The sequence below is a fragment of the Coregonus clupeaformis genome, chromosome 27 (genome assembly GCF_020615455.1).
Source record: "Coregonus clupeaformis isolate EN_2021a chromosome 27, ASM2061545v1, whole genome shotgun sequence".
Classification (NCBI taxonomy): domain Eukaryota; kingdom Metazoa; phylum Chordata; class Actinopteri; order Salmoniformes; family Salmonidae; genus Coregonus; species Coregonus clupeaformis.
The window spans coordinates 1,542,013-1,566,206 of record NC_059218.1 but is presented as its reverse complement, the minus strand read 5'-3'; the positions used below and the strand labels follow the sequence as shown (position 1 = coordinate 1,566,206).

Sequence of the window (24,194 nt, the reverse complement as noted above, 5' to 3'; positions counted from 1 at the left end):
TCCTACACATATTAATATTCACCATCCTTCACACTCCCATTCATATGCCACACACACACACACACACACACACACACACACACACACACACACACACACACACATCCATAGAACAGTTATTGAAATACATGCTATATTTCCTCTTTTGAATTGTCTTTTCAGTATCCATGTAGCCCATTGGCATCGGCTACTTCTGTCGTTACTTCCTCGAGAAAAACAGTTACTTGGAGAAAATAGAGTATAGATTGTATTGGGGGGAGGGGAAAGAATATTGTCTCAAATTACGATAAGCTGATTTTAGCCATCACTGTATGTAGCCTAGTGAAATTCTAATTCTAATAACAATTATTTTCAATAGCAGAAAATCTGGAATTGGGTTCACTTTCTGAATTGACTGGAACTTGTTGTTACATTTACAGTGCTTTCAGAAAATACCCCTTGACTTATTCCACATGTTGTTGTGTTGCAGCCTGAATTCAAAATCTACATATAATACCCCATAATGACAAAGTGAAAACATTGAATATGAAATACAGAAATATCTCATTTAAATAAGTATTCACACACCTGAGTCGATACATGTTAGAATCAGTTTGGCAGTGATCACAGCTGTGAGTTTTTCTGGGTAAGTCTCTAAGAGCTTTGCAAACCTGTATGTACAATATTTGCCCATTATTATTTTTAAAACTCTTCAAGCTCTGTCAAATTGGTTGTTGATCATTGCTAGACAACCATTTTCAAGTCTTGCCATAGATTTTCAAGCAAATTTTAGTCAGACCTTTAACTTGGCCACTCAGGAACAGTCACTGTCTTCTTGGTAAGCAACTCCAGTGTAGATTTGGCCTTGTGTTTTAGGTTATTGTCCTGCTGAAAGGGGAATTCATCTCCCAGTGTCTGGTGGAAAGCAGACTGAACCAGGTTGTCCTCTAGGATTTTGCCTGTGTTTAGCGCCGTTCTGTTTTTTTATCCTGAAGAACTCCCCAGTCCTTAATGATTACAAACACACCCATAACATGATGCAGCCACCACTATGCTTGAATACACGGAGAGTGGTAGTCAGTAATGTGTTGTATTGGATTTGCCCCAAACATGACACTTTGTATTCAGGACAAAAAGTTAATTGCTTTGCCAAATTCTTTGCAGTATTTCTTTTTTAATACTTTATTAATACTTTACTTTAGCCTTGTTACAAACATATGATGCATGTTTTGGAATATGTTTTATTCTGTACAGGTTTCCTTCTTTTCACTCTGTCAATTAGGTTAGTATTGCTGAGTAACTACAATGTTGTTGAACCATCCTGAGTTTTCTCCAATCGCAGCCATTCAACTCTGCAACTGTTTTACAGTGACCATTGGCCTTATGGTGAAATCCCTGAGCTGTTTCCTTCCTCTCCGGAAACTTAGTTCTTTGTAGTGACTAGGTGTATTGATTCACCATCCAAAATGTAATTAATAACTTCACCATGCTCAAAGGGATATTCAATGTCTGCTTTTAATTTTTTTACCCATTTACAAATAGGTCCCCTTCTTTGCGAGGCATTGGAAAACCTCCCTGGTCTTTGTGGTTGAGTCTGTGTTTGAAATGTACTGCTCGATTAAGGGACCTTACATATAATTGTATGTGTGGGGTACAGAGATGGGTAGTCATCAAAAAATAATGTTAAACACTATTATTGCACACATAGTGAGTCTATGCATCTTATTATGCGACTTGTTAGAAACAAATTTACTCCTGAACATATTCAGGCTTGCCATAACAAAGGGGTTGAATACTTATTGACTTAAGACATTTCAGCTTTTCATTTGTAATTAATTTGTAAATATTTCTAAAAACATATTTCAACTTTGGCATTCTGGGGTAGTGTGTGTAGGCCAAAGACAAAAAATCTCAATTTAATCCAATTTAAATTCAGGCTGTAACACAACAAAATGTGGAAAAAGTTAACATATGTGAATACTTTGTGAAGGCTCTGTAACTGCCGAAAATGCTGTTATCAAGGTAATTTCCTTAGTAGGGGATGTCAGTGATCACCATGTGGGAGAAGTCAGAGCTCAGGGATGATAGACATATTTACTACTAGTAATTACCAGTTGGAGGGCTGATCAAGTGGATTTTCCCCAGTTGTATGTGGTAAATTCCCACTTGGTTACGAATGCAGGATTAGGTACAATCATTACTGCACTTTTAAATGTAGGTGGGGGCAATGTGCTGCATTTGGTAGCATTGTCTAAAATATGTTGTATTTGTGCCAACTGTCAGTGGAAATGTTGTACCAGTTTAAGTAGTTTTATCGTAATGTTGATGAAGTTGGAGCACCTCTTTTGACACTGTCAGTTTTGCAATCGTTGAAAGAACGTGTGACAATCAAGAGCTGCACTGTTAACATTTTATTGCAGTGGGCTAAATCAGGGTCACACAGAGTGAATCTTGGTAGTCTTAAACAAATCTACTTTGAAGCAAAAGTTTTCACCTCACACACATGGTTATGGGCTTAAAAAAAGAAGAAACCTGTACCGTGTCGGATATAGAGTTGAAATGTATTCAATTTTGAGTTTGCATCCCAATGTTACACTTTATATACAGTGGCTTGCGAAAGTATTCACCCCCCTTGGCATTTTTCCTATTTTGTTGCATTACAACCTGGAATTAAAATTGATTTTTGTGGGGGTTGTATCATTTGATTTACACAACATGCCTACCACTTTGAAGATGCAAAATATTTTTTATTGTGAAACAAACAAGAAATAAGACAATAAAACAGAAAACTTGAGCGTGCATAACTATTCAGCCCCCCCAAAGTCAATACTTTGTATAGCCACCTTTTGCAGAAATTACAGCTGCAAGTCTCTTGGGGTATGTCTCTATAAGCTTGGCACATCTAGCCACTGGGATTTTTTGCCCGTTCTTGAAGGCAAAACTGCTCCAGCTCCTTCAAGTTGGATGGGTTCCGCTGGTGTACAGCAATCTTAAAGTCATCTCACTGATTCTCAATTGGATTGAGGTCTGGGCTTTGACTAGGCCATTCCAAGACATTTAAATGTTTCCCCTTAAACCACTCAAGTGTTGCATTAGCAGTATGCTTAGGGTCATTGTCCTGCTGGAAGATAAACCTCCGTCTCAGTCTCAAATCTCTGGAAGTCAAACAGGTTTCCCTCAAGAAATTCCCTGTATTTAGCACCATCCATCCTTCCTTCAATTCTGACCAGTTTCCCAGTCCCTGCAGATTAATTACATTTACATTTTAGTCATTTAGCAGACGCTCTTATCCAGAGCGACTTACAGTTAGTGAGTGCATACATTATTTTTTATTTTTTTATACTGGCCCCCCGTGGGAATCGAACCCACAACCCTGGCGTTGCAAACGCCATGCTCTACCAACTGCACTACATCCCTGCCGGCCATTCCCTCCCCTACCTGGGGCAATTGTGCGCCGCCCCAAGGGTCTCCCGGTCACGGCCTACGACAGAGCCTGGATTCAAACCAGGATCTCTAGTGGCACAGCTAGCACTGCGTTGCAGTGCCTTAGACCACTGCGCCACAGCATGATGCTGCCACCACCATGCTTCACTGTGGGGATGGTGTTCTCGGGGTGATGAGAGGTGTTGGGTTTGCGCCAGACATAGCGTTTTCCTTTATGGCCAAAAAGCTCAATTTTAGTCTCATCTGACCAGAGTACCTTCTTCCATATGTTTGGGGAGTCTCCCACATGGCTTTTGGTGAACACTAAACATGTTTGCTTATTTTTTTCTTTAAGCAATGGCTTTTTTCCTGGCCACTTTTCCGTAAAGCCCAGCTCTGTGGAGCGTACGGCTTAAAGTGGTCCTATGGACAGATACTCCAACCTCCGCTGAGCTTTGCAGCTCCTTCAGGGTTATCTTTGGTCTCTTTGTTGCCTCTCTGATTAATGCCCTCCTTGCCTGGTCCGTGAGTTTTGGTGGGCGGCCCTCTTTTAGCAGGTTTGTTGTGGTGCCATATTCTTTCCATTTTTTAAATAATGGATTTAATGGTGCTCCGTGGTATGTTCAAAGTTTCAGATATTTTTTTATAACCCAACCCTGATCTGTACTTCTCCACAACTTTGTCCCTGACCTGTTTGGAGAGCTCCTTGGTCTTCATGGTGCCCCTTGCTTAGTGGTGCCCCTTGCTTAGTGGTGTTGCAGACTCTGGGGCCTTTCAGAACAGAAGTACATATACTGAGATCATGTGACAGATCATGTGACACTTAGATTGCACACAGGTGGACTTTATTTAACTAATTATGTGACTTCTGAAGGTAATTGGTTGCACCAGATCTTATTTAGGGGCTTCATAGCAAAGGGGGTGAATACAAATGCACGCACCACTTTTCCGTTATTTATTTGTTCTAATTTTTTGAAACAAGTTATATTTTTCATTTCACTTCACCAATTTGGACTATTTTGTGTATGTCCATTACATGAAATCCAAATAAAAATCAATTTAAATTACAGGTTGTAATGCAACAAAATAGGAAAAATGCCAAGGGGGATGAATACTTTTGCAAGGCACTGTACATCACAGAAGACTGAAATATAACATAACTGTTTGACATAGCAACAAAAAAAAAACTATTAATTATGAAACTGGGAATTTATTTTATAACATTCCACCCATGAGGCCAAAGAGGGCACTTTTGGTCATTGACTGCAGGAAAGGGCTATGAGGATACTGTGCTTCTTCCAAAAGCTTAATGGCAGCTGGTTCACAGGAATTTAATGTTTACTTTTCAATAATTTACTATCAACTAGTTGCAAGTGGTTTATTATAGTAACTTACTGTAATCCGTCACACTCACTGACCTGATGGTCTGGTACGTAGGTAAGTGAGTATTACAGTAACATGGTGACTAGCTATGAATTGAACATTGCATGGCTCTTTGTCATCACATTTACTTACGTCAGCCTTGTTAACTGACAGTATACACGCCTAATGTTTATGAACAGAGCACATTAACTGGGATGATATTCCCGCTCATGGGAGACCAAAAAGTAGTGATATTACATTTGATACTGGAGCTTCGAGGCATGCGTCGAAATCACTAAGCAGTTTACTTCGAAGCAGTGTGCCGATGCTTGTATCAGAAGCACTTGATCAATGACATCCAAAGCTTCGTTTTGTCGAACAACCACCTGATTGGTTTGGTAAAAGACAAAAAGGCTGCCCTGCGCACGCGCAACAGTGTGTGTGATGTCATCTATAATAATTTGGCTGTTCTAAATTCTTTTGACAAGCAGGTAACATTAGTGTACAATGTGTTGATCAAAGCCTCGGGTGATGAACCTATTTCCGACTCAATTGGCTGGAAAAGCTCAATGATTCAGGAAGCTTTGTTTCCCCATCGCTACCAAAAAGGAAACCACACCTCGAATAAGCCACTCCTGCAATCTGCTGATAGGCTGCCGCTGCTGCAGTATGCTGCAAGTGATGTGCCAACAGAAACGTCAGTGAAGGCACAGTGGATTACCGGCAAGGATTGCTAGTGGCAGCAAGTGTCCTGTAGGTTACTGGCAATGTTTTGCCAGTAGCCATTAACTTACTGGAAAATGCACAATAACCTCTTTACAATGCAACCCATTACTGACACATTCTCTTGCAACATTTGCAGAGCAGTGTTAAAGGAATTTCTCAACTTGCATTGGCATAACTGCCTACCATTCAGCTGTTTTCTAACCTCATTGTCTGAACCGTTAACGTTAGGTAGCAAGTGGCTACTGTGCTTGAAAATTAGCAAGCTTGTTGCAACCTGGATAACTACTTGTAAACAATAGCTGGAACGACCGAGCGAACAGACGCGAACTGGCTGAGTCAATTCAGTGGCTAGCTTTGCACTTGGCTAGCTAACAGTAGCTGCTAGGGGTAAGTCATAACCTACACTTGTGTGTTGTTTTTTACATATTGATAGCCCGAGTCGCTCAAGGAATTCGGGACATGGGTGACTAGTTAACGTTAGTTTGGCTCTCTCTGTGTGTTCGTGCCGTGAAAGGAGGGGTTCTTCTTTGTCTGAAAGCAATGGCTAGCTAGTTTGCTAACTATTCTAGCTAACTAACTGGCTGAATAAGTTGACGACGGACTCGCTCAAGCTGTCGGGACTAACCCACAACGTTAGACACGGACACGAACGATCTGCTTTTGTGTTGATACACTGGTGGTTGTTGTGGCTGAGTATTGGCGCTAAACCCTGCTGTTGGAGACCGGCATGCTAGCTGGCTGTGGCGTCTTATGACGAGGTGCCCGGACGTTTTTCACGGAATAATACTGCACCTAGTTAGCTAGCTGAATAAACTAGGTTAGTCTATTCCTTGAAAACATTGAACCGCTGTAGTTTACAACAATTATAGTTTCTGAGGTGGAAGTTGGGAGAGTTATATTTGGGAGTTGTGGTGAGGGAGGCCCCGCTCTCTCCTTTCCCAGATGTTTAGTTCATTTTATTCCGATCTCCTCTGCATTATTGTAGCCATCTGCTGCACCCTGTCAACTATGCCTCTGCCTATCCCTGTTCTCTCCTCTCCGCACAGGCTACACAAACGCCTCACACCGCGTGGCTGCTGCCTCTCTAACCTGGTGGTCCCTGCACGCACGACCCACGTGGAGTTCCAGGTCTCAGGCAGCCTCTGGAACTGCCGTTCTGCTGCCAACAGTGCAGACTTCATCCCAGCCTATGCTACCCTCCAGTCCCTCGACTTCTTGGCGCTGACGGAAACATGGATTACCACTGAAAACACTGCTACTCCTGCTGCTCTCTCCTCGTCTGACCATGTGTTCTCGCATACCCCGAGAGCATCTGGTCAGCGGGGTGGTGGCACAGGAATCCTCATCTCTCCCAAGTGGACATTCTCAATTTTTCCCCAGACCCATCTGTCTATCTCCTCATTTGAATTCCATGCTGTCACAGTCATTAGCCCATTTAAGCTTAATATCCTTGTCATCTATCGCCCTCCAGATTCCCTTGGAGAGTTCATCAATGAGCTTGACGCCTTGATAAGTTCCTTTCCTGAGGATGGCTCACCCCTCACAGTTCTGGGGGATTTCAACCTCCCTATGTCTACATTTGACTCATTTCTCTCTGCCTCCTTCTTTCCACTCCTCTCCTCTTTTGACCTCACCCTCTCACCGTCCCCCCCTACTCACAAGGCAGACAATACGCTTGACCTCATCTTTACTAGATGCTGTTCTTCTACTAATCTCACTGCAACTCCCCTCCAAGTCTCCGACCACTACTTTGTATCCTTTTCTCTCTCCCTCTCCTCCAACACTACTCACTCTGCCCCTACACAGATGGTAATCCCACTGGCTATAAGGTGAATGAACCTATTTGTAAGTCGCTCTGGATAAGAGCGTCTGCTAAATGACGTAAATGTAAATGTAAAATGTAAACACTTAAACTGCTCCAACACTTCCTCTAATGGTTGGCACAAATACACATATATTTAACCATGCCCCCAAATATGCTAATGAGCCCTAACCAGTGCATTGGCCCCACCCATATATTAAAGTGCAGTGATGATCGTACCTTATATTCAAAATATTGGGTAGAAAAATCTTGAACTGTACCATGTGAGTTTATATGTGTAGCTAAGAAGTGTACCTTTGACCTTTTTGTACCCTGGGGATCAACACTGTACCCTAACCATACCCTTATTTTTTGAGAGTGTGTTAATATATGTTCCAAGCAAAAAGTATGAACCTGGTGGCACTGCAAGAACATTGATGCACTCCCAACCAAGAGGTTGCAGGTTCAAATCCCCAAATAATTATTGTATACTATATGTCAAGTGTCCTTGAGCACTGATAGTGTTACATTGGTGGTGATAATAGTCAAATTATTTAATTGATTCTGGGCAGCTTTTAGCAAAGTGCAGAAATGAATTCTTGCCAATAAGTGTGTGGCCATATCTCTTTTATGCTTACAGATATGGTGGTGTAGCTGCACTGTAACAAGACATTACAGGTTGTAGTGAGCAAGGGGTTATTAGTTCAAATCCCATTTAAGGCTGAGTACATTAAATGTATTTGGAAGTAACTAGCTACAATCTTACTGCTAAAAATAAATGATGCAGGGAGTTGGTGTATCATTTCAACTTTCATTTGTTGGCAGGTAAACATGTTTCAATAAAACAGTAGATTAGTCTGTCAATGTAGCAAATACGTGCACATGGATTGTTTTCAAGACAAAGTTATTTGGTCTGGAGACCAAGGTGAGTTTACACAGCAGTATGCAGGAAGAGTTATGGCAATTTATGACATACAGTATATACAGTAGAAAAAAATATACTACTAACGCCTATAATAAATACTACAGTTCTACAAAGGGAATACTTGCATATGGTGTGTTTGGTTGTTGTGAGGTGTTCGGAGTCACTTTGATACAAAGGGAGATTTTTGTTATGGACCCTTCACATCTCCTCTTGAGTCATTAACTTATTTGTATCCAACATACTGTCCATCGTGTGAGGAATAAATTACTTGAATGGCCCCAACAACACACACAGGCAAGGGGTGTCTCTGTCCTTTGCCTAGCTTCTCCCTATGTAAAACAAACTCCAAAAAGAGTCTGTAGGCCACCAAGCTGTACTCTGTAAGAGAATGACAAAACTGATATTAGACTTTCATGGGCAATTGTTGTGTACTGTTTGTATTCCTACTGTAGCAGCACGATGCAGAATATTACACATCACACAGACTTTAGCTAGCTAGCTACAACATACGGGTACATGTTAGCTAGCTAGCTACAACACACGGGTATAGTTACTCAAAGACTAATATGAGTCATAAAGCCAAAGTCATTCCTTTACTCTTTGTCATATCATCATCAAAACACTTATCCAGTTTTGCTCCTGATAAGATGCACTAAGGCTAGCTAGGCTAGTTAGCTATCACATCAGGCTACAGTACATTTTGGGTATAGCAAACAAAGACATCTGGCCCAACTTGGCTAGCTTTGCTCGTAGTGGTACTAGCAAGCCCCGTTATGGCCAAATCGATCACAAAGTTATACTGTACTGAACAACACTGCCTCGTGTGAAAAGAGAGCTTATATTGCTAGCTAGCTACCGATAGCAAAGCAACTTACTCATTTTGTCATTGTGCCCTCCTGGTCCAGCTGTTCTGGGCTGCCGCCGGCAGTTGATCTTGGAGGTTTTGAAGAACGTCTCCAGCACACCTCTATCCATACAGTGCATTCGGAAAGTATTCAGACCACTTCCCTTTTTGCACATTTTGTTGCGTTACAGCCGTATTCTAAAATTGATTAAATTACTTAGTCTTTACAAAGCAATGTCATGGCAGATAGGAACATCATTGAGACAAGTCTAATGGCTCTATTGAACAAGGACAACCACAAGCATTTAGCTACACCAGCAATAACATCTGCTAACGTGTATGTTACCAATACAATTTGAGTTGATTTGATTTGATATCTACTTGCTGGTAGCGTGATTGTGCAATCGGCGAAACACAAAGGCCACAATAATTGCTACAAAACATTTTTTTATCAAACAGCAGGCTCAATCAACCAATGCTGTCATTGGTTGAACTCTCCCGGTGCAAACATTTGCATAATTATGTCTGAAACACCTCTTATCACTCATAATTATGTAGGGAGACTGAAAAAAACACTCTAAATAGTGTCTAGAGGTGAAGTCTTCCTTTAAACATTATCCCCTAAACCTAACCCCTAAGCCTAAAATAGCATTTTAACAAATTCAGGACATGATAAAAGTCAAAATTGTTCTTGTTTTCCTACCTTGTCAATACATTTTGATGACTTGTCAGAACATTGTGGTCCTGATAAGGTAGGAAAACATGTCTGGACTGCATTTTTACTCTAAGAGCACAGTGTACAGTAACCTATGATGAGACTATTTGTTGTGGTTGCATACGACACAGCCATATATCAGGAGTAAAACATTTTAAGTCGCTATCCGATGCTAAGCCACACACACGCACACACACACACACACACACAAACACACACACAAACACACACACAGCCCTCTGCTGTGCACTGCACCATACACATCACCTTCCCTGATTACACAGTAGTTTCCCAGTGTAAGGCGCTCGTCGATTCAGGCGCAGCTGGGAACTTTATGGACAGGTCGTTAGCTCATAGTCTAGGTATTCCATTGGTTCCCCTATCCATTCCACTGCCCATCAAAGCACTTGACAGTCGACCATTAGGGTCAGGGTTCGTTAGGGAAGTTACAGCACCAGTCACGATGGTTACGCAAAATACCCATAGAGAGCAAGTAATCTTTTTTATTATTGAGTCTCCTGATTTCCCTGTTGTGTTGGGTCTTCCCTGGTTAGCACTACACAACCCCACCTTTTCATGGTCGCAGAGGGTTCTCACGGGGTGGTCGCGAGAGTGTCAAGGTACAGTGAGGGAAAAAAGTATTTGATCCCCTGCTGATTTTGTACGTTTGCCCACTGACAAATAAATTATCAGTCTATAATTTTAATGGTAGATTTATCTGAACAGTGAGAGACAGAATAACAACAACAAAATCCTGAAAAACGCATGTCAAAAATGTTATAAATTGATTTGCATTTTAATGAGGGAAATAAGTATTTGACCCCCTCTCAATCAGAAAGATGTCTGGCTCCCAGGTGTCTTTTATACAGGTAACGAGCTGAGATTAGGAGCACACTCTTAAAGGGAGTGCTCCTAATCTCAGTTTGTTACCTTTATAAAAGACACCTGTCCACAGAAGCAAACAATCAATCAGATTCCAAACTCTCCACCATGGCCAAGACCAAAGAGCTCTCCAAGGATGTCAGGGACAAGATTGTAGACCTACACAAGGCTGGAATGGGCTACAAGACCATCGCCAAGCAGCTTGGTGAGAAGGTGACAACAGTTGGTGCGATTATTCACAAATGGAAGAAACACAAAAGAACTGTCAATTTCCCTTGGCCTGGGGCTCCATTTAAGATCTCACCTCGTGGACTTGCAATGATCATGAGAACGGTGAGGAATCAGCCCAGAACTACACGGGAGGATCTTGTAAATGATCTCAAGGCAGCTGGGACCATAGTCACTAAGAAAACAATTGGTAACACACTACGCCGTGAAGGACTGAAATCCTGCAGCGCCCGCAATGTCCCCCTGCTCAAGAAAGCACATATACATGCCCGTCTGAAGTTTGGCAATGAACATCTGAATGATTCAGAGGAGAACTGGGTGAAAGTGTTGTGGTCAGATGAGACCAAAATCGAGCTCTTTGGCATCAACTCAACTCGCCGTGTTTGGAGGAGGAGGAATGCTGCCTATGACCCCAAGAACACCATCCCCACCGTCAAACATGGAGGTGGAAACATTATGCTTTGGGGGTGTTTTTCTGCTAAGGGGACAGGACAACTTCACCGCATCAAAGGGACGATGGACAGGGCCATGTACCATCAAATCTTGGGTGAGAACCTCCTTCCCTCAGCCAGGGCATTGAAATGGGTAGTGGATGGGTATTCCAGCATGACAATGACCCAAAACACACAGCCAAGGCAACAAAGGAGTGGCTCAAGAAGAAGCACATTAAGGTCCTGGAGTGGCCTAGCCAGTCTCCAGACCTTAATCCCATAGCAAATCTGTGGAGTGAGCTGAAGGTTTGAGTTGCCAAACGTCAGCCTCGAAACCTTAATGACTTGGAGAAGATCTGCAAAGAGGAGTGGGACAAAATCCCTCCTGAGATGTGTGCAAACCTGGTGGCCAACTACAAGAAACGTCTGACCTCTGTGATTGCCAACAAGGGTTTTGCCACCAAGTACTAAGTCATGTTTTGCAGAGGGGTCAAATACTTATTTCCCTCATTAAAATGCAAATCAATTTCTAACATATTCTACATGCGTTTTTCAGGATTTTTTTGTTGTTATTCTGTCTCTCACTGTTCAAATAAACCTACCATTAAAATTATAGACTGATCATTTCTTTGTCAGTGGGCAAACGTGCAAAATCAGCAGGGGATCAAATACTTTTTTCCCTCACTGTAGGTGTCTAGCTTTTTCCGTTGGTGCAACCACGATGGAAAGTCCAGACACTACCTCCACTGTGCGCATTCCCCCTGAATTCCTCGATTTGGCGCACAACTTTTCCAAAACGCAGGCGACCAAATTACCACCTCATCGGGCGGGGGATTGCGCGATAAACCTCTGGGTAGACGCTGTGCCTCACAGGAGTCATGTATATCCCCTGTCGCAGGCTGAAATGGAGGCGATGGAGACATACGTCTCCGAGTCCCTGTGCCAGGGGTTCATACGTCCCTCCACTTCGCCCGCCTCCTCAAGTTTCTTTTTTGTGAAGAAGAAAGAAGGAGGTCTGCGTCCCTGCATTGATTACCGAATACTCAACAAGGGGACAATACGTTATAGTTATCCTCTACCCCTCATTTCATCTGTAATCGAGTCAATGCATGGGGTGCGCTTCTTCACAAAATTAGATCTCCGGAGTGCGTACAACCTGGTGCGTGTCCGAGAGGGGGACGAGTGGAAGACAGCATTCAGCACAACCACGGGGCATTACGAATACCTGGTGATGCCGTACAATTTGATGAATGCTCCATCCGTCTTCCAGTCCTTTGTGAACGAGGTGTTTCGGTACATGCTTGGTCGTGGTGTAGTGATCTACATCGGTGACATTCTGGTGTATTCCGCCACGCGTGCCGAGCATGTGTCCCTGGTTCGCAAAGTGCTGGGCCGACTGTTGGAACATGACCTTTATGCCAAGGCAGAAAATGGTGTCTATTTTTCCAACAACGTCTCCTTCCTCGGATACCGCATTACCACCTCAGGTGTGGCGATGGAAGGAGATCGCATTTCAGTCATGCGTAATTGGCCGACTCCAACTACGGTAAAAGAGGTGCAGCGCTTTATTGGCTTTGGCAACAGCTATCGGAGGTTTAGCCGGGGCTTTGGCAAGGTTGCAGCTCCCATCACCTCTCTGTTGAAGGGTGGGCCGTCCCGGCTCCGCTGGTCTGCTGAGGCTGACAGGGCTTTCAGTAACCTGTAGGCTCTGTTCACCTCAGCCCCGGTACTGGCCCATCCCGATCCATCATTACCATTCGTAGTGGAGATGGATGCATCCGAGGTAGGGATAGGCGCTGTCCTATCTCAATGCTCGAGCACGCCACCCAAGCTCCGCCCCTGTGCCTTCTTCTCCAAGAAGTAATGGGCAGGTGGAACGGGTGAATCAGGATGTGGGTAGGTTCCTGCGGTCCCACTGCCAGGACCGGCCGGGGGAGTGGTCGGTGTTCTTGCCATGGGCCAAATGGGCCCAGAACTCTCTCCGCCACTCCACCACTAACCTATCGCCATTCCAATGTGTTTTAGGTTATTAGCCGGTTCTGGCACCGTGGCATCAGAGCCAGACCGAAGCTCCTGCGGTGGATGACTGGTTTCGGTGCACAGAGGAGATGTGGAACACTGCTCATGTCCACCAACGCTGACCGCCACCGCAGTGAGGCCCCGTTCTTTGTACCGGGTGATCGGGTCTGGCTCACGACCCGGAATCTGCCCCTCCGCCTGCCCTGCCGGAAGTTGAGCCCGCGGTTTGTGGGGTCATTCAAAGTCCTGAGGAGAATAAACGAGGTTACCTATGGGTTACTACTCCCTCCAGATTACCATATTTACCCCTCGTTCCATGTGTCTCTCCTCAGGCCGGTGGTGGCTGGTCCGCTCCTGGAGTCTGAGGTGCGGGAGGTCCCTCCACCCCCTTTGGACATCGAAGGGGCCCTGGCATACTGCGTCCGTTCCATCCTGGATTCGAAACATCGGGTGGGGGTTCTTCAGTACCTCGTGGAGTGGGTTGGGTACGGTCCGGAGGAGCGGTGCTGGGTCCCGGAGAGGGATATCCTCGATCCCTCCCTGTTGCGGGATTTCCACCCTCGCCATCCGGCTCGCCCTGCTCCGCGTCCTCCTGGCCGTCCCTGAGGCCGGTGTCGGCGCGCTGCTGGAGCTGCGCGTCAAGGGGGGGTAATGTCACGACTTCCTCTGATGTTGCCTCCTCTCCTTGTTCGTGCAGGCTTCGGCGTTCGTCGTCACCAGCCTTCTAGCCACTGCCGCTCCTCATCTCATCATTCCATTTGTTTTGTCTTGTTTATTACACACACCTGGTTCATATCCCCTCATCAGTACCTGTATAAGTGTTCCCTCTGCCCCTTTGTCTTTGTGTGTGATTGTTTATTGTGGAGGTTCGATTAGCTCGGTGGAGCTCTTGCTATTTTGTATCACTGGGATATTCACCCGTGTGCCTTGTTCTTTTCCAGTGCGGAATACGGACTGGAGTGTTTGACGCATTGCTGCGTACTGCTGTGTTTTCGGAATAAACCTTTTATTCTGTGATTTACCCTCCTGCGCCTGACGCCTTCAAAATCACTCATCACACTAACGTCATTAGGAAACATGGCAACCAACAAAACTTTAAAACATTGTAGTCTCCTTTAAAACCAATGCCTTCCATGGTGTTCAATCTGATTAACACACTGTAAAACACTAACTGCCCTGTAGCAATGTATTTATTTACAATGACGGCCTACACCGGCCAAACCCGGGACGACGCTGGGACAATTGTGCGCCGCCCTATGGGACAGGACTTATACACAATGTATATATTGCAGCACTTACTCTATATACATCTCAATAGGAAAATGTGTTGTACTGGTGTACTAAATTGGTTGTACATGTAGACTAAATGAGAAAGTAATTCATGGGCACACCTCTTTCATAGTTGGATTCAGACTTTCCCTCCATTTTTCTCAGAATTATGTTATAAAACCCAAAGATTTGGTTTCAATAAATCTGTGTAGGTCCCAGTATCTTGGTCTGTGTTGTCCTTAAAGAGCAGTGGAAAAAATGTATTCCATACACAGGACCTATAACATAAGAGTGAACAAGGAAACCTTAGGGGGACTACTCCCTTAATGTCAACCCTAGAATAACCAGACTGGTTACATTTCTCCTTACCATTTTGGCTCATAATCAACCATACGTGAGTCATGTGTTTACCTGTCATAGGGGACGACAGGCCTTGTCTCATCCTCATAGGCAGGCAAAGCAGTTGTCCTTAGGCACAGATCTAGGGTCAGTTTACCCTCACCAAATCCTAACTTTAGCCATTAGAGGGGGAAAACATAAAGCTGACCTTAGATGAGTGTCTATGAGAAAGTTCATCCAGAGGAAGTGTGACTGTGGACGAATAGCTGTGGCACGTCCCAAAGTATATGGTATGATGACGTAGAAGATTAACTAGCACTGAACAACACAGTGTACAGTAACCTATGATGAGACTATTTGTTGTGGTTGCACACAGCACAGCCATGTATCAGGAGTAAAACATTTTAAGTCACTGTCCGATGCTTAGCCACACACCCAAACACACACAGTAATATTAGTGAGCATCAAAGGTACAACAGTGGGTTTTTATTGAGTGATGAGCACCGGTGTGAGACATCACTGTGTTATGTGGACACAACCTTGATCATGCTGACATATCTACTCATCTATGTTACGTACAACAATGGGATGGACCAACATACAGGCTAAACATCACCACCATTGACACACAGGTGCACACACACACACACACACACACCAAAAATGTGTAATATAATCTTGTCAAGTAGGTGGGTTCTGGGCATATAATGTTTTTTATTTGAGTTTGATCTAATGTTTCTTTATCTAATATAATCTAAAGTAGACTCTCAGAATATTGATTGTGCTGTAACACTTTGCCCTTGTTCCATAAGAGAACCCTCAGAGACAGAAGTGGTGCTTTAGAAAGCCTCAGTCTGTCAATGGAACAAAGGGAAAATATTTATTATCGCTCAAAACTTTGGTTCGTTTCATAACTTCTGTTGGACAGGAAATGGCACTGTGGTCTATGTTTCTGACATAGAGACACATTCTCTCTATTACTCTAACATACACAAAAACTATAAACACACACGCATTCACACACACACACACACGCACACACTCACAATTTCACATGATCACTTTTACTCATGCACACACACCATAAATTAGAATAAATAACAAAGAACCCAAGGTTATAAACAGAATAACAGTGTGATCCAGTAGAGTGCAAAAGACATAGTCAACCATAATCATAAACAGTCTTATTAAGTACCAATTAACTTCCCTTAAATTCAAAAACAGGCTTGGACATCAACTGCAATCTAAGGTGCAAATCTACTACAATGCTACAAAGCTTGGCTATAGTCTTGGCTTCTGACGGTATCCAACAAAGCATCGTTTCTTAGGTTTTTCACAACACCAACAAAACATTGACAAAATGCTTGACCCTGTTTAAAAGTCATACTCCAGTGTAGGGTGTGGCCAATCCATAATGTCGATGGTTTGGAGAGTGTTTAGTGTTGGTTTTACCATGTGTCCAGTTTCTTTGTTAGTGCTTGGTGACATGCACATATTCAGAAGAGGGTGTAACAACTACAGAATGTTCAGACATGCTTCCGTTTAAGAGGCAGTGGTCAGGTGGCAGCGTGTGATTGTTCAGCACGTGATTGAACCTGTGTTACACCTCCCACATGTCATTAGGTGAGAAGAGAGAGGTGAAAGCTCTGGGGTAAAAGGTAAAGGGTCAGGGTTCACAGGTCGTGCTCATGTTGCATCTGCATCTTCTGAAGCATCTTCTGTGTAGGGGTTGGTGTGAGGTGTAACCCAGGTGCGGTGCAGGATATACAGTAGGCAGTAGGCAGAGATGGTGAAACAAGGATCTTTACTGGTGGTCCCGTAGCCAGAATACAAAAGAATGGACTAATCACGATAAAAGAAAGGCGGAGCAAATAAGTCTCCAAAAACCGTCTGACAGCCAAAATACGAAATACTACCTACGACTGAAACAAATAACGAAACAGGGAGAACACTTCTCAAGTACCTGTACATAGGTCTCCGATCAGACACCGAGTAGTACTGCTGGACATAGAGAAACTAGCAGAGAAAACTGAGCAAGGGAACACAGGGCATAAATACACACGTGAACAGGTAGACACAGGTGACACCAATAGGATACTGATTAGTCCAGACTGTGAGGGAGGAGGTGCCTAAGGTTGTCGGAGGATGACACCTAGTGGGTCGCTCCGGAACTGCGACCCCCTCCTGTAACACTCCTGCATCGTCCTCAACTACAGAGAGAGAAAGAGGGAAGGAAGAAAGAGAGAGAGCGATGGAGAGTGAAAGAGACAAAGCTGTACAGAGGAAAGGAGAAAGAAAAAACAACTTTCCCCACACAATGTATATGTGTCCAGTACGCATGAGACTATAGCATTATATCAATGCAAACCACTATCATACAGGGTTGGGTAGGTTACTTTCTAAATGTAATCCATTACAGTTACTAGTTACCTGTACAAAATTGTAATCGGTAATAACCTGATTACTTTCAGTTACTTTTAGATTACTTTCCCTTTAAAATATATTACAAAAAGACAAAGAGGGCCCATCAAACGTGTTTCTCAGGGGCAAATGATAGTGGTCTCTGACTCGCTCCGGTGGAACAAAGCCTTTTTTTAATGCTGAATTGAATGTACATGTATTTTTTTCGCAAACATCCTTTCAGAATTTTTCAGTAATCCAAGAAGTAATCATCTACTTTTTCAAAAGTATCTGTAATCTGATTACAATATTTTAGCTGTTAACGTACAGTTCATTTTTGTTTTTTATCAGATTACATGTAACTGATTACACGTAATCAGTTACTCCCCAACCCTGCTATCATATACTTTGAATGTCATTAATTAATTGTAATTAACAGTTCACTACCTCCTCGTCCTTCATCTTGATGAGTTTCTCTGTCTCCATGTCGGGGGTGGACAAGGGCAGGATGGGGATTGGGCTCTCCACACGGTTATCTGTATTCATTTTACTGGAGTAGAGAGAAACAGCAAGGTTAGCTCTGATACACACACACATACACACATGCACACACACACGCACACACTGATACACACACAGCCTTTGGCTACCTGGTCATGGTCTGTATGCACTGTGCCCTGTAGTTCTCGTAGTGGCAGTCACAGGAGATGTCCTTCACGTCGTGCAAATGGGTCCTGATCAGCATGATCCTCAGCTTCACAAAGTCACAATGAGACTGGTTCTCCACTGCAGGCACACATACACACAAGTTCATACACAGACACACATTACATACACACGCAACACTCATACACCTACCCTCTACGATGCCCCAGGGATAGAGTCTCCCTCTGACTTTCTGGCCTCTGGTGTGCTTACGTACGTGTGTGTGTGTGTGCATGCGTGTATGTGCGTGTGTACTTGCTTGTGTACGTGTGTGTGTACATACGTACGTGTGCGTGTGTTTGTTTGTGCGTGCATGCCTGCGAGTGTCCTGCTCCTTACATGTTGACATTTTCTACGTCACTGCTCTCCGCTACAATATGACCACAGATCAGGGCATACACTGAGCTCTGAGAGACCATCTGTACTTCTGACTCCTTAGTTACATAAAGGCCTGCATCATCAAATCAAATATAATATAATTTGTCACATGCTTCGTAAACAACAGGTGTAAACTAACAGTGAAATGCTTACTTACGGGTCCTTTTCCAACAATGCAAAGTTAAAGATAAAAAATAAAAAATAAAATTGAAATAGTGACACAAGGAATAAATACACAGTGAATAATGAATAACAATAACAAGTAAAAATAACATGGCTATATACAGGGAGTACCAGTACTGAGTCTATGTGCAGGGGTACGAGGTAATTGAGGTAGATATGTACATATAGGTAGGGTTAAAGTGACTAGGCAACAGGATATATAATAGACAGTAGCAGCAGCGTGTGTGTGTGTTTGTGTGTGTGCGTGTGTGTGCGTGTGTGTGCGTGTGTGTGCGTGTGTGTGCGTGTGTGTGCGTGTGTGTGCGTGTGTGTGCGTGTGTGTGCGTGTGTGTGCGTGTGTGTGTGTGTGTGTGTGTGGAGTCAGTATGCATGTGTGCGCATGTTATATGTGTGGGTGTAAGTAGGGCTGTGGTGGTCATGACATTTTGTCAGCCGGTGATTGTCAAGCAAATATCTGCAATAAATAAATATTCCAAACATAGTCTGGGACAGTTGTGGGATGCGATAGATCCCAAATTAATACAACCACTAGCATCAAAAAACTTGTTTTAAGCAATGAGCCTGACCCAACAGATGAGATTGTTGATAAACTACTAGGCTATTTCTTAACATTATAAGCGCAGCAATGTGCACACGGCAGTAGGCTATAAGCATGAATGTTCCAATAGCAGGAAAATACCATTTTCAAAAGTGACCACAAATGCGATTATGCATGTAATGCTTTTATTATAAAGGTGCATTTTTATGGTGATGGTGAAAATGCTCTTCCCCAAACTTTAAACTCACGCGCTGCGTATGTATGCCAGTTAGGCTCTACACCCGTTGTAAAGCAGATTAATGTGCTTCATTTTAAGAAGTTATTTGGCCACTTTAGTTGTGATACAAACCTTATCAAAACATATAGGCCTATGGGCAAGGCTACATGAGGTGTGTGACTATGATTCGAAAAAGTCACAAAAAAGAAGCATGTGCTGTTTGCCTTAAGCTGGGCATCATTCACAGGTGATAATATATCATTCACAAGTGATAGGCTAATATTGTCACCATCACACTATTCTTGATTTAATCTTGTCTTTACATATACTAAATAATATATGTGTGAAATTTGCTTTGATTTAGAATGGACCATTGTCATGCACCTGTCTCGAAAACAGGGGCAGTGGAAAAAAATACATGTCACCTATGCACTTAAATAGCGAATGGAGGACGCTTTTCCGTGGTTCATTTTCATGCCAGCCAGGTAAGCTATACTCCTGTTTTAAAGAGAAGCAATGTGCTTAATATTAGGAAAGTTGAGAAATAAATATAGTAGGCCTAGCCTATAGAAATGATCCTCCTCTTTTTAATAGAGGCCATCGCTCTGTTTTCTCACGCAAATGCATAGCTCGTAGAAATGTTGCGCAACATCAGCTCATGGGCTCTCATTAAGTTTTTGATTCGATTTTTGATTACATTTGCATTGATGTCAGAGTGATTAGAAGGACAATAGAGTGCTGAGTACCAGGCAGTTAGCAAGTTTGGTAGGCTACTGATGACCATCAGCAGCATCAGAGCTTGGAGAAGCCTAATTACCGTGACTAAACAGTCACGTGGAATTTGACTGCTGTCATGACTCGTGACCGCAGGTGTTCGGGTAATACGGTCACCGTAACAGCCCTAGGCTTAAGTAGTGTGTGTGTGTGTGTGTGTGTGTGTGTGTGTGTGTGTGTGTGTGCGGGTAGAGTCCACTGTGTGTGCATAGAGTCACCCACTCCACTACAGCACCATCGATGTGGACGGGGGTGTGCTCGCCCCACTGTTTCCTGCAGTCCACGATCAGCTCCTTTGTCTTGCTGACGTTGAGGGAGAGGTGGTTGGCCTGGTACTACACTGCCAGGTCTCTGACCTCCTCCCTATAGGCTGTCTCATTGTCGTCGGTGATCAGTCCTACCACCATCGTGTCGTCAGCAAACTTGATGATGATGTTGGAGTCACCGTTGTGGATGAACAGGGACTACAGGAGGGGACTAAACACACATTCCTGAGGGGCCCCCGTGTTGATGGTCAGAATGGTGGATGTGTTGTTGCCTACCCTCACCACCTGGGGGGTGGTCCGCCAGGAAGTCCAGTATCCAGTTGCAGAGGGAGGTGTTCAGTCCCAGGGTCCTGAGCGTAGTGATGAGCTTGGAGGGCACTATGGTGTTGAACGCTGAGCTGTAGTCAATGAACATAATTCTTATATACGTATTAATTTCGTTCAGTTGGATATTTAAAGGTCTTTCTCATATCGGCTATGGAGAGCGAGATCACACAGTCGTCCAGAACAGCTGGTGCTCGCATCATGTGGCAAAGGGGAGAGGGGGAGAGAGTGGAGGAGTGTGAGTGAGTACTGTAGAGAAAAAGAGACAGCGAGAAAAGGAAAGGATAGAAAGAGAGAGATTGGAAGAGGAAAGCCAAGCCGTTTCACGCTGCGGTATCTCCTCTGGCAGTGCTGAAAGACAATCGCATTAACAGGGGTTGCTATGACGATGGCTAACGACTATCCAAAAATACAGTGGCCAATTTGACGTTTTAAAAAAAAATGGTGTAAAATCCTGCACACCCAGCTTTCTCTGGGAGCTTGGAGGTTGGCCAACCCTAGACTAGGGAGCTGTAAGATGGGCAGTGAGCACCTTCACAGACAGCAGTATGTAAATAGTCAGCTACCCACATGGAGATAGAGAAACATACAGAGACACCTATCTCTGTGATCTGTGCACAGCTCTCTCTGTCTGTGTATGTGTGTGTGTGTGTGTGTGTGTGTGTGTGTGTGTGTGTGTGTGTGTGTGTGTGTGTGTGTGTGTGTGTGTGTGTGTGTGTGTGTGTGTGTGTGTGTGTGTGTGTGTTGTGTTGTGTGGACGTGTTTGACTATACTATGCTATAAGAAGTAAACAAACACAAATTTGACCAACTGGGGACATTTTGTTGGTCCCCACAAGGTCAAATGCTATTTCTAGGGGGTTTAGGGTTAAGGTTAGAATTAATGTTAGGGTTAGAATTAGGTTTAGAGTTAAGAGCTAGGGTTATTTTTAGGGTTAGGGTTAGGAGCTAGGGTTAGGTTTAGGGTTATGTTTTTGGGTTAGGGTTAAGGGTAGGGTTAGGGTAAGGGTACGGGTTAGGGTTAGGGGTTAAGGGAAAATATGATTTTGAATGGGACTGAATTGTGTGTCCCCACAAGGTTAGTTGTACAAGATGTGTGTGTGTGTGTGTGTGCGTGTGCGTGTGCGTGTGTGTGTGTGTGTGTGTGTGTGTGTGTGTGTGTGTGTGTGTGTGTGTGTGTGTGTGTGTGTGTGTGTGTGTGAGCGAGCAAGCGCGAGAGCGAGCGCGAGAGAGAGAGACATACGCTTACTCTGATATGAGAGCAAAGCCATTCATTCTGCCAAATAATAGCGGACAATGTTTGGTACAGTGTGTGCTTGTGTGTGTGATAAGATAAGACAATGCTGTTGTGCCCAGCGTCCTAATTGGGGTCACGGAGCGGAAATGGTCTTAGATTCTTTCCCTAGTGCCCCAACTGGCTGCTGCTTCCGCCCGCTGCCGTGATAAGACATCGTAACAAAAGATAAGTGGCACCATGCAGACGTAATATGATCATTCATTCTAGGGCTTGGTAATACTTTCTTCAAAGATGCCGTAGAGGACAAAATATTCCTCTCTTTCCCATATTAGAGAGAACATTTATTGAATATAATTTCAAATGTGGTAATACCATTTCGATTATAGCCTTATTAGGACATGACTTATGTGAGTAAAGTTAGATAATGGAATTTCAACAGCGCTTTTCTCATAACACAGACAGGCCGTAGTCATATGGGCCGACAGGTCAGTTATAAACGGTTATAACGGGTCACAGTTCTTACCTCTCCTCCATCCTCTGTTAATGGAAACCATATCCGATGGAGTATTATTCCATGGGGATCGGCAGCGGAGCACGAGAGACCCGGTGGGGCAGGTGAAAGATGGAGATGGAACCGTCTGGTCATTGCAATGCGCAAGTGAGAGGAGAGAGAAAGCAAACAGTTATAGCAAATATATTTAGAACAGTTATCGTTATTAATCCATATCGGTTATAAATCATGATCAATGTGCCATTGATTGATTGTTGATCAGCTGGAGTAATGTGCATACCTGATCTGAGCGGGCGGCTCTTGTACCTGGTGTTGCTTGTCATCTTGGCTGCTGAAACCTACAAGCTCTCACAGTCTTTCAGAATTAGTCTGATACACCTGGACACTTACGCCTTTAGCCTAATGAAACAATTATAATTGCAGTCCTATTAAACCTAATTGTAACAATAAACACAAGACGAGCACTATACAACAAACAATCTCTACATTTATTTGACATTACTGTCGATTACAAAACAAACAGTAGCCTTGTTTCTTTCATCTTGAGACCTCAGTGAATTCAATTTCTCAGAACTGTGTGAAGGTGTAGCTAATATTTACTGCCGAAGAGTGGCAGTCTAATACCACTCCTAAACCAGCCGATCTTCACTATGGAAGGGCTGAGACAAAGAGAGAGCATTTAACACACTCTGTGTTTGGTGCTACACAATGGTGCTTACAATGAAAAGCTCTTTGAGACCTAGTGAATGTAGGCTAGACCATTATTATTGTTCTAGTTGTGACACAGAAAGGAAGTGTTTTGACAGGTACTCAGAGTTGACCTCTCAGAAATGCCCCTACTCTCCCCTGGGAATGGATATAAATGTTTATAACAATAACATCAAAGGGACTTTGCCTTAGAACTGTACCGATAAGCTACACAGAACTCACTCTCCGTCTCTCTCACTTTCTCGCTTTCTTGCTCTCTCTAACACACCGACACACGCTCTCTCTCTCTCTCTCTCTCTCTCTCTCTCTCTCTCTCTCTCTCTCTCTCTCTCTCTCTCTCTCTCTCTCTCGCTCTCTTACACATACACACGCATTTGTTTTACTATACTTGTCGGGACCAAATAATTGATTCCCATTAAAAATCATATTTTCCCTAAACCTAACCCTAACCCTAACTCTTAACCTAACCCTAACCCCAACCCCAAAACCCTAAAACAAAACCTAACCCTAACTCATAACCCTAAACCTAACCCTAATTGTAACCCTAATTGTAAACCTAAACCCAGGGTTTTCCAAACTCGGTCCTCGGGACCCCAAGGGGTGCACGTTTTGGTTTTTGCCCTAGCACTATACAGCTGATTCAAATAATCAACTTATCATCAAGCTTTGATCATTTGAATCAGGTGTGTAGTGTTTCGGCTGCATGGCCTTCGTCAGTGAGTACAAATGTATTATAATACAATGTCCTCTTTTGAACAGCCTTTTCCAATCAACCCTGATTTGAAGAGGGAGTGGTTACAGAATTCATTGGACAACACCTAGTAAGCAATACTATACACATTAAAAAGTGAAATACTGTAGATATGTTATCAAAAATGCAAATCAAGGCAAGAAGCATCAGAACCCCTAGAAAGGTAGTTCTAACCTTGAAAATGACTGGGCAAAGTGTTAAGAATTGGAGAGCCATCTATTTTATAAAAAATATATATATATATAGTACACTCGAACACA

At 43.4% G+C, this 24,194-nt stretch overlaps 1 protein-coding gene across 1 annotated transcript; it reads right to left on the bottom strand.

The window, feature by feature from the left end:
• Positions 1 to 16,543: 16,543 nt before the first annotated feature.
• LOC121542187 (septin-5-like) lies at positions 16,544 to 18,251 on the bottom strand. Its single transcript, XM_041851667.1, has 4 exons — positions 17,994 to 18,251; positions 17,791 to 17,893; positions 17,116 to 17,153; positions 16,544 to 16,589 (listed from the first exon to the last, which is right to left on the bottom strand). The coding sequence occupies exons 1-4, from the start codon at positions 18,191 to 18,193 to the stop codon at positions 16,544 to 16,546; spliced, it is 387 nt and encodes a 128-aa protein (XP_041707601.1). The 5' UTR covers positions 18,194 to 18,251.
• Between the last annotated feature and the right edge of the window lie 5,943 nt (positions 18,252 to 24,194).